The following is a 10,871-nucleotide window of genomic DNA, read 5'->3' as shown; positions in this document are numbered from 1 at the left end:
TCCCCGTAACGAATGCGTCTCGTACCAGGAGCTCCGCATGCTGTTCCACCATCAGTCCCCTGCAGTCGCAGGCCCACACGAGTGTCTGTAGGGCCTGGACAAACTCAGCGCTTGACTCTCCGGCCCACTGTCACCGCGTCGCTAAGTAATGTCTTGCGTAGACGGTGTTCACCGGCCGCAGGTACTGTCTTTTGAGGGCATCCAGTGCCCCTTGGTAGGTCGGCAGGTCCCTGATTAGGGAGTATACTCGTGGACTGTCTCTGGAGATGAGAACTTTGTGCATGATAGCAGGCTCAGTCACGGGAATCACTTCCAGGTACGATTGGAAGCATGCAAGCCAGAGTTCAAAGGCAATGGCTGCTTCGGGAGCTTGAGGATCAATGTCCAATTTTCCCGGTTGTAAAATGCTCTCCATGTTTTAAAATTGCAGCTAATAAAATTGATGCACCATCAATAACTCTCGGAGACGGGAGGTAAACGACAGGCTTTTATTAGCTGCAAAAGTGACCACAACATCTTGGAGACTGAGGGAGGAACAGTGCCTCCAATCGCCTTTATACCGGGGTCTGTGGGAGGAGCCACAGGATCAGTCAGCAGAGGGGCATGTCCAGACAGGTATACACATAGTTTACCACACCCAGTGATTCAGGAACAGCTTCTTCCCCTCTGCCATCCGATTCCTAAATGGACATTGAACCTGTGAACACTACTTCACTTTTTTAATATAGAGTATTTCTGTTTCTGCACATTTAAAAAAATCAATTCAATATACGTAATTGATTTACTTGTTTATTTATTATGTTTTATTTTATTTATTATTATTATTATTTTCTTTCTCTCCGCTAGATTATGTATTGCATTGAACTGCTGCTGCTAAGTTCACAAATTTCACGTCACATGCCGGTGATAATAAACCTGATTCTGATTCTGAAGTCCAGCTCCTTCAGTTTCTCCACCAACGAGTAACTCAGTGATGGGGCAGACCTGCGGTACTTTAAGTTCTTATTGTCTAGCATGGTCTTGCAGTTGTAAAAAAATAACACATTTGGTTGGCCCTGTGGACTGCTACTTCACTGAAAAACACCTTCCTTTGTAACTGGATCTTGGACTTCTTGACGGAGAGACTTCAGACAGCCCATGAGGCAGCAACATCTGCAGCTTCATAACACCGAGCGCCAGTGCCCCACAGGGCTGCCTGCTCGGCCCTCTGCTCTCATACTGCTGATGTATGACCCTACTGCTAGACCCAGCTCTCACCACAGCATTAACTTTGCTGATGTCACGACAGTGGTTGGTCAGCAACACTGATGAGCTGCTGCACACAGAGGAGGCCGAGTGGCGTGTGGACTGGAGTCAATACAGCAACTTGAGTCCCAGCACGGACAAAACGAAAGAGGTGATTGTGGACTTCAGGAAGGTGTGGGCTGGCCGCTCCCTACTGCATATCAATGGCTGCTCCATGGAGAGAGTCAGGAGCACCACGTTTCTTGGAGTGTAATCATGGACGATCTCCCAGCACTACCTCTTTACTCAAGAAAGAACAGCGGCGTCTGCACTTCCTGAGGATATTGAGGTGAGCGGGCTCCCCACCTCCATTCTAACTATATCCTACTGCAGTACCATTGAGTTTCCTGATCAGCTCTTTCACTGTCTCTTATGGGAACTGCAAGACACCTGACTGCATGACCCTGCAAAGGATTGTGAGGACTGCTGAGAGAATCGTCAGGGTCCCTCTCACCCCCTCCCCTCTGGGACATGTGCCGGAAATGCTGCATTCACAGAGCCCTTCCCATTGCCAAGGACCCCTCCCACCATCTTGCTGATCATTTCGAACAGAGCCTGGTGTTTCCCTATCCTTGGTAAATCCCCAGCCAGCAAACGGACACTTCTCAACAAGGATTGAGATCCGGCAGGGTGATAAAAAGGACACTGTCATCAGATGGCTAATGAAGGGGTATTAAAGATATTCGTGAATGTAACAGCCTTTTTAATTCCTAGATAGCAGGAAGGAAGGAGTTTCTTTAACCATGAGGCAGGTGAATCTGTGGAATTCATTGCTACAGACAGCAGTCTATAAAAATATATTGGGCATATTTAAAGCAGATATTGATCAGTTCTTAATTAGTAAAGGTGTCAAAGGTTAGGGGGTGAAGACGGGAGCATGGAGTTGAATGGAAAAATAAATCAACCTGACTGAATGGAGGAACAGACTCAGTGGGTCAAATGGCCTAATTCTGCTGCAATGTCTTATGGTCTTATAAACTTTTTCTGAAAGCATTAGTACTTTAATTTTTGCTCCTAATCTTTACAAGTTCAAATGCTGTCTTTGTTAAACCCAAACCACATTCAATTTCCTTTTTTAAGGTGAAAGGATATGGATTAAACCTCAGCTATAAAGCATTGTCTGGAGATATGCTGTGGTGACCTAAAATGATGTATCCTTGTTTGTTGTATATTCTAGCTGTGCAGACCATTGCGTGTGATTAGTCATATTTAATGAAAATTTCTGATTGCTGCTTCTCGTCAGGATATTCTGTCCTGATGAAGGGTCTTGGCCTAAAACCTCAACTGTTTATTTCCCCCCATTGATGCTGCTTGACCTGCTGAGTTCCTCCAACAACTTACCGAGTATTGCTCAAGACTTCCATCCTGCAATCTCTCTTGAGTATATGATTGTTACTTGTATTTTAAGATCTTTGCCTTCATGCAGCTGAAGCCATTTATACAAATCTGCAGTTACATAAGGACAGATGATTATTCACCAGAAAGGAAATACCTCTACTGCTAATTTTATCAGAAACTTAACAGGTCAATAACATACAATATGAATAGTCAAATAATGATTGCATAAATACATACATGAACATCAATTTGTTGAATTTCCAGTGATTGCCTCCCCCACACCATTCCCCATCCTATTTCCCTCTCTCATCTAATCCCCTTACCTGCCCATCACCTTCCTCTGCTGCTCCTTCCCCTTCCCTTTCTTCCATGATCTTCTGTCCTCTCCTATCAGATTCCTCATCCTCTAGCCCTTTATCTCTTTCACCAATCAACTTGGAGCCAACCGATTCACCATTCAGCTCCATGTACATGGAACATGTCCTTAATGTGAGGACATGTTCAGCACAGCTTTGTGGGCTGAAGGGCCTGTACTGTGGTGCAGGTTTTCTAATGTTTCTACTGTCGGGCAGAAGGTAGCACAGTATAAGAATAAGGATTGTTAGGCTGGGTAATAGTTTATTTCCCCAGGCTGTGAGAGTTCAGAACACCCTGCTGCCACCCAGTACACGTTATTTATCAGTGTACCAGTAGCATTATACTGTTGTATATTTAACTCTATGTTGTTATATGCACTTTATGTCAACTTGTACATTTACGGAATACTTTCGTATCTGTAAGTATTATTGTGCTAATATCATTGTATGTGCTGTATGTGATAGATGTACTGCATTTTGCATGTTGGTCCCTGAGGAATGTTGTTTTGTTTCGCTGTATACATGTCTACGTTGAATGACAATACACTTGAACTTGACATGCAGGCGAATGATAAATCCTAGAGGTGTTGAAGAGAATATGAGAAGAATAAAAAAGGGATTAAGGTCAGATTGGTGTGAATGTGTGGTTGGTGTGACTACTTCTATATTACCTCTCCATAACTCCAGTGTGAAGTAGTCAGTCAGTCAGAGGACTTTCTTTAGGGTCTGTGGTTTAGCCTACAGTACTGACCGTTCACCAGTCCAGGCAGCATCCGCCCGTACAAATGACAGGTCCATCAAGGAGTGCCGCCTCCATGAAGGGGCTGAGGTCTTTCTACCACCGGACCCTGCAATCAATAATTGAAGTGCGCATTGTCCAAAGAGGCCATGAATTGTAATGGTGCCTTGTACAAAACTGTACTAATACCAATAGACCTGGTAACCTGTATAGACTGACGAGACCATGAATGTAAAGAGAGCTATGAACCGTTTTTATTTGTATTTTCGTATATATATTTTTAATGAATACATTTTAAATCAAACGGGCGTAGGGGATCCGCCCAGCAAACTGCCTGCCTTTCTCTTGAAGTGACAGCACTATTTGTGTATCCCGGGGGAAGAGGGAGCGCCGAATAAATAAATTCCACTAGCTTGCTAGAATAAATGAACACAGCTCTCAAGGAAATGCATCCGGGACAAGAAGGATAATGCTTCAGTTTCAGTGTTAAATTTTGCGAATAAAGTATTTTTCAAATTAACCATGTTCTCCAGTCATTAATGAGGACTTCTCGTAGGGTGAGAGGACAACTCCTCCAGTATCCCATGAGCCTTAGCAAACTTCTGTATTCTAAAGTGGCTGCATCCTGGTCCTCCAGTATCCCAGCGCTCTTGGTTCCCCATCATCTGACTCGTGAACACTTCCGGTGTTGCGAGTAGCCGCTTGTCGTCGGTGTGTGGAGGCCCTAGCCCTCGGTCCCTGGCTCTCGGCTGCGGCCCGTTCTCCCTCCTGTTCGCCCTCCCTTGCCTGACGCAGGATGTTGGCGTTTTTCAACCGGTTGCTAGACTGGATCAAGTCGTTGTTCTGGAAGGAGGAGATGGAGCTGACACTAGTAGGGTTGCAGTACTCTGGCAAGACCACCTTCGTCAACGTTATCGCGGTGAGTGTGGCCGGCCAAGGCGCTCAGGCCTCCGCTTTAGCCCATTTCAATTCAGCCGTCCATTCCCTAGCCCTTTCTCCTTCTCCGCAGTGCCCTCAACACCTTACCTTCCATCTCAAGGTTCCTCTATCCCCCTCTCCACCCTTTCTCAAAATTTCTTACCCTGGTTCAGTCTTCGCCCCTCCGCCCTGACTCGCTCTTCGTGCCCCAGTACTGGCTCAATCTTTGTCTCCTACTCCGACCCCGCCCTCTTAATCCCTACATTTTCCCCTCTCCCGGACTAAGCTCAATATCTTCTTTCCCCATTTCACTAACCCTGGATTAAAAAAAAACTCCTTTCCCCTCCCATGCTTACTCTCTGCTCTTCCTTAAAATCCTCTCTTTCTGGAGAACGTCTTCAACTGTCTAAACCCAACTTTATCATTCTATTCATTCTCCTTCTAACTCTAATCTTGATTGCATGTTCTGGAGTGCCTCCTAGTAACCAAGCCCCATTCTTGCCAGTGGATGCCCTTGCCTCCACCTGCAACTTTGTCATTCTCCTTAGTGTAAGCTCCCGTTGCCTTGTTGTGCTCTCTGAATTTATTGACCCTTTACATTTTTTGCTACAGTATCTGCAGCTTGTGAAATGTTAATTGAGCTTGTTATGTGGATTGCTTTGTTACTCTTCCTACCTGGGCTCAATGTGTCATCCTCCAATGTCTCAGTCCAAGCAGCTAGTGAATTCTCAGTTGGTCTCAAGACTTGTGTCTGAATCTGAGTTTAAAGATGTTACCCATTTCTGTTGTGGTGAGGAACAGATTATCTGGGTGATGTGGTTATGCTTTTTCTAGCCTTGCATGCGAGAGTGCCAATAATGTAGATGTAGCTTTGCTCACCAGAATTTGAAAACTCAAGACAATGTAAAACCAGGAACTGAAATCCAATTAGTAGTGAAACCTGTTAAAATTAACAATACATTTGGAAGGAATGGCCTTTGGAGCCCTCAAGTTGACTCTGGCTCTTTGAGGTCTCATAGCACTAGGGTAAGCATTGATAAGCAAATCTTGTGCTATGGAGCATACTCGTGGCCCTGAACTTGCTGAAAGCTATTAGGGAGAAATACTTCAGGGCACCAGAGAAGGAGAACATGCTCAGGGTTGGTTAATGTCCAGCAGGTGCTTGTTGGACGCATAGACGTTGAAAAAGATCGAGCTGCCAGAGTGGCTTTGTGGCATTTACTGACAGAGCATGATGCACAGAAGAACCCTGCATCCATCTGTTATATTTAGCAGTGACAACAGCAGTGTCCTTACAAATGCTGACTTCATGTTGAAGAACTGACTCAACGTGAGGTATGGCACTAACATTATCTTAAACTGGATAGGTTTGGAACATATTTGACAGCAACAAGCTGAGCAGTCATGGGATCTTGTAGATCTGTAGATTACAGTCCACTGGATATGCAGCTTTATACCCACATTTTGCATTCAGTGACAGCAGGCCGGACAGATCACTGTTGGATTTCGTGGAGAATAATTTAACAGTAGCACGGGACGAGTAGCACAAAATACCCTGTAAACCTGGTGAAGCTAAAATGTGATACATACTAGTGAAAAGCAGGTAGCAGTAAACCATAATAATTATCCATGAGTTTCCCCATTCTCATGCTGACTGCTTACTGAGTGCAAGTCATCAGCTATGTATTTCAAAATCATTTTCAATCAGCCGTTAATATCCCCCTCCCGAGGCCTCCAAAATCACAGAAGCTGGGTGTCAGCTGATTTCATTTCCTGAAAGCAGGGGTCCCCAGACTGGGGTCCATGAACCTCTCGGTCCATGCCATAAAGAAATTGTGGTAACCCCCGCCTGAAGGGTGAGAGTACTGGATGCAACCAAGCCGGTTGACCTTGACAAAATCTATTTTGAAACCTGTTCTGGAATTCCTGTGCTTCTGTCAAGCTCCTCCAGGATGAGCAAATCCAAACTAGTTAACCTCTGCCATAGCAGTTAACCAAGAAAGTGGATGGTATCCCACTGCTGTCAAGAGGTCCTTAAATTATTGCTATGGTGCTCCAGTCCCACAGTAGTAGACCAAACGTGGGTCAAAGCTGAATATGAGAGTTGATTATAATTTCCTTGCTATTGAAATAGCATTTGCTGGAAAACATTTCTCGGCTACAGGGATTCCCAACTTGGGGTCCCTGGCATGAAAAAGGTTTGGAACCCCTGCTTTAATATCTATAGAGTGTGGATGTCCGCTAATATCCTCAGTCTGGCCCCAAGATGTGACAGAAGGAATTCTAAGAAACAGTGTTCTGGCCTAGCCGGCTTCAGATGTTCCATCCATGTTTTATTTTAATATTAATGGAAATATTGACTTTGATATACATCTTGATTTTCAACAGCTCATGGTGATGCTGTCCTGTAGGTCAATGCAAGAAGACTTGTGAAATCTTCAGACATATACGACTGTGCCAAATACCATTCATGCCACACAGAAATGCTATGAAATTGCTGTCCACATTAAGACAGTGTGTAGTTGTTCAATGGCATTAATGTCACCTTGTCTCCCACCAACTGCATCTACTAACTTGAAGCTGTCTGGAGCAGTGATGTATGCACAAGTATTTACAGAACAAGGCAGAGACTGAATGTCCTCACTTCCTGAGTCTGTTTAACGTTACCGTTTTTTTTTGCAGAACTTAAGTCGAGAATGAAGTAGAATGCTGCTTATCTGATTAAGTGTAGCTCCATGAAGTTTAACAAGTAGTCAGCTCAATTGGTGCCTCATCCACTACCTTAACCATTAATTTCCTCCATTGCCAGCATTTAGCACAATATACAACATGCAGTTCAGTAACTGTGAGGCTTTTTTAGCAGCACTCTGAATCCTATAACCTGTACTGAACAACAGGACCAGGGCAGCAGAAGTTAAGGAGGGAGCTCTCTCAGATGCTATTCTCCCATCTGCCACATTAACAAGGAAGTTGTAGTGTTCCTTCATTGGTGGGACTAAATGCTAGAAGCTCTGTTCAGACTCTTGTGGGCAATAAATTCTGGCCTTGTCAGTCAAGTCTTAATTGCAGTAAATTAATTTTTTAAAAAGTCTTATGAACAAGATCATGGCAGAACATTTGAAAACTCCACGTACAGCACACCATTTGATGTCCAAAGCGCCGCTAATCTTGAGTTGTAAAATACTGCCATGAAAATCTGCAGCTCTCCCTAGCGATAACTGTCATGTCTAGAGATTCCCAGCTCTCTGAATAATGTTGTTGTGGCTTTGGCTGGTACTGGTTACCTTCACATTTGGAGAATCTGATTCTTCTGGAATTTCAGGCTGCCCTGATGTATCTAGGCAGCTATCTTATTGTGGTTCTAAGAATTTGATAAATTTTTGTTAAGATTTTGGTGTAGTTCATTGAAGCGAGCAATGCATAAGTTGACTTTGTGGAACAGCAAAGAAATACTCTTGACTTACAGGATTAATGACATTAAATGTTAAATTTCATTGTTTTCTAAATAAAACCATAATTGTATGTAATGGTAAATTCAGGCAATTATATTTCCAACACTTTATAAAAATTAGAACTGTTTCTGCAGCGGTTTCAATCTGTATGATGACAGTTGGAATTTGTACTGGGTTATGCAACATAGGGAAACAGATATGTTGTCATCTTAGTATCCTTCCAAATACACTAGCTATTTGCCGCTGACTTCAAGCATTGCTTTCCGTTGTGTAATAGGAATATAGAACTCTTACCAGTCATCTTGCATTGCAGACGTTTCAAATGTGTGCTCAGTCCCATTGTCCTTCTCTTCCCAATTTCCTCAGAACCTCTGCCTAAATAGGCACTTTACAGTTTTTCTTTGCGTAATTCCATTTGTATGCTAGAATTTTTTTTTGCTTTACCCAGTGATGTAAGCAACATCGAGCACGTTTATCCTTTCAAGCCATCTGTGTGGTGAGTAAGCAGAGCAATGGAGAAAAAATGGGTGCATAATTAACATCTCTATCTTTATGTCCCTTTATCTTCTGGCTGCCATTTGCCAAATGTTATCCCCTATTTAAACTAATTTATTTTAACCAATGTTGCTGAAGAAAGCTACTTGGAGTCATCAGTGTAAGTGAGGTAAGGTTTGTATCTTAGTGGTTTTGTTTTGCCCCATGTAATAATTATGTACTGGTCTCTTAGGTGATTTTTGCAGTGCAGGTTTCACTGGGAAGAGATTTGGTTGAGTATCTCACTCAGTGCAGGTTTCACTGGGAAGAGATTTGGTTGAGTCTCTCACTCAGTGCAGGTTTCACTGGGAAGAGATTTGGTTGAGTATCTCACTCAGTGCAGGTTTCACTGGGAAGAGATTTGGTTGAGTCTCTCACTCAGTGCAGGTTTCACTGGGAAGAGATTTGGTTGAGTATCTCACTCAGGTTAATGTTTGATATTTTAGGACCAGACAAGCCACTTTAGGCTGTTCATTTTGGGAAATATCAAATGGATTTAGCAGAGCCCAAGGTTAATGCTAGGCTCTTCTGTTTAATTTCTAGAGCAATTAATCATAAATCAATTAAACCAAAATTTGCAGAATTTCAAGTTCAACTTGGATTCAGTGCAAATTGAGTTGCCATGATGTACCAAATTAAAATTCCAGAACCCCACCCCACCCACAATTGATCATCTGATTAATTTGAGGCAGCTCTTTCAGGTGATTTTTTTCGGGTGCACTTTTTAAAATTAGTATTTAAGCAAACTGACAATTAGTTTATTCACTGAATTCTGTAAATTTGGATGATTCTCAGATGATTGACATTAAACCCATAGATGTATAAATGGAATTTATACCAAATTAGCATTTTAAAATGAAGAATTTAACTTGTAAAGCACTGCTTAGTCGTGAGTTTGAAATTGTTTTAAAGTAAGCTTGAAGTTTAAAAAAAAATCATTTGAATAGTGCAATTGTGCTTAAACTTCAGTTTCCATTATTTCGTTTATATGAAATTTCGTTTATTTTCGTTTTGATCTTAGATCAAAATTTGAATTGTGCGTAGTGCTGTTTATGGGGCACTACAGAATTGACCTATTTTAGTGTTGTCTTGCCTGACTAAATGGTAACTAATCAGTTGAATCCCTATTCTACAACATGCCAGAACAAAGCCTTTATTAGCTTTAGAATGTGCTGTTGTAATATTCTTCTATTGGCCTCCCATCTTCCACCTACCATGCACATTTTTTTTAAGACTGACTAGATCTAACTTGCGTTTTGCTGTTTCATCTAGTACCCTTCATTTCAGTTTGCTAAAACCATGGTATGGCCTAGCCCCTTATCTCTGTAACCACACTGAACTGGTTGAACCTTTGAAGTTTACTTATCTAGATTTTTTTTTCTACATTAATAATTTTAAACATTTTGCCTTTGGTCATCCTTTCAATTTTCTTGGTGCTAAATTCTAGAAGTTTGTCTAAGTTATCTCACATTAATTTTAAAATGCTTGCCTGCAACTTTAAGAAACCTATTAGTCAAAAGCTTTAAATACTCCAAATATGAATGCAGCGGACCATTAAAATTTTTTTTTTGATTTCTTAATCCCTTATACCAAAATTTATAGTCCTCGCATATGGAAACTTGTTTGGCTAATTAGTGAAAGCCTTTACTCCTGAAGAAATCAAGTGAAGAGGAACAGTTAGAACCAGGTAACTTTAAAGTGATTCACGTATCACTTTGGGTGTCTATCTCAACATTTCTTCCTTCCAAAGAGTTGTCAATGTTGTAACAGTTGAAACTGTCATGACTGAGGTTTTTTTGAATGTAGGAGTAACCAAGACTACAGACTAGAGTGCTTAAATAGACCTGTGATCAATGAAAAAGCAAAATGAATATTGGAGGCTGAGTGTAATATCCTGTTCCTACTTTCCAGAATGATAATACTGCAATCTGAAGTAACAGCAAAAAATATTCAGCACATCTGATAATATCTAGCAAGATCAACGTCTCAGATCAGCGTCCTTTCATTGCAACCTGATCCGAGTGCTTCCAGCAATTTTTGTCTTGTGCCTGTTCATATTTCCTTTTGCGATGTGGCAACTCTTCCAGAATATTCTGCTTGACCATTGCCAGAGTATGTGTCCAATAAACAGCATGTTGTCAGCAGTGTGAGACTGAGCCATTATCAGCAAAACTTGGCCACTGGTTGAAATATAGAATTGAAGTAGAAAGATGAACCTGCGGATTGTGATGTATTTGCAAAGAAACCATG

At 42.0% G+C, this 10,871-nt stretch overlaps 1 protein-coding gene across 1 annotated transcript in view; it reads left to right on the top strand.

Moving 5' to 3' along the window:
- Positions 1 to 4,370: 4,370 nt before the first annotated feature.
- arl8ba (ADP-ribosylation factor-like 8Ba) overlaps positions 4,371 to 10,871 on the top strand; it is a 49,640-nt gene continuing 43,139 nt past the window's right edge. The window contains exon 1 of the mRNA XM_073072450.1: positions 4,371 to 4,636. Within this exon, the coding sequence (XP_072928551.1) occupies positions 4,514 to 4,636 (123 nt within the window). The 5' untranslated portion in view covers positions 4,371 to 4,513. The remainder of the gene's footprint in view (positions 4,637 to 10,871) is intronic.

Source organism: Hemitrygon akajei, chromosome 19 (assembly GCF_048418815.1).
Source record: "Hemitrygon akajei chromosome 19, sHemAka1.3, whole genome shotgun sequence".
Classification (NCBI taxonomy): Eukaryota; Metazoa; Chordata; class Chondrichthyes; order Myliobatiformes; family Dasyatidae; genus Hemitrygon; species Hemitrygon akajei.
Note: the sequence above shows the minus strand (reverse complement) of the source record. Positions and strands in the feature narration are given on the sequence as shown.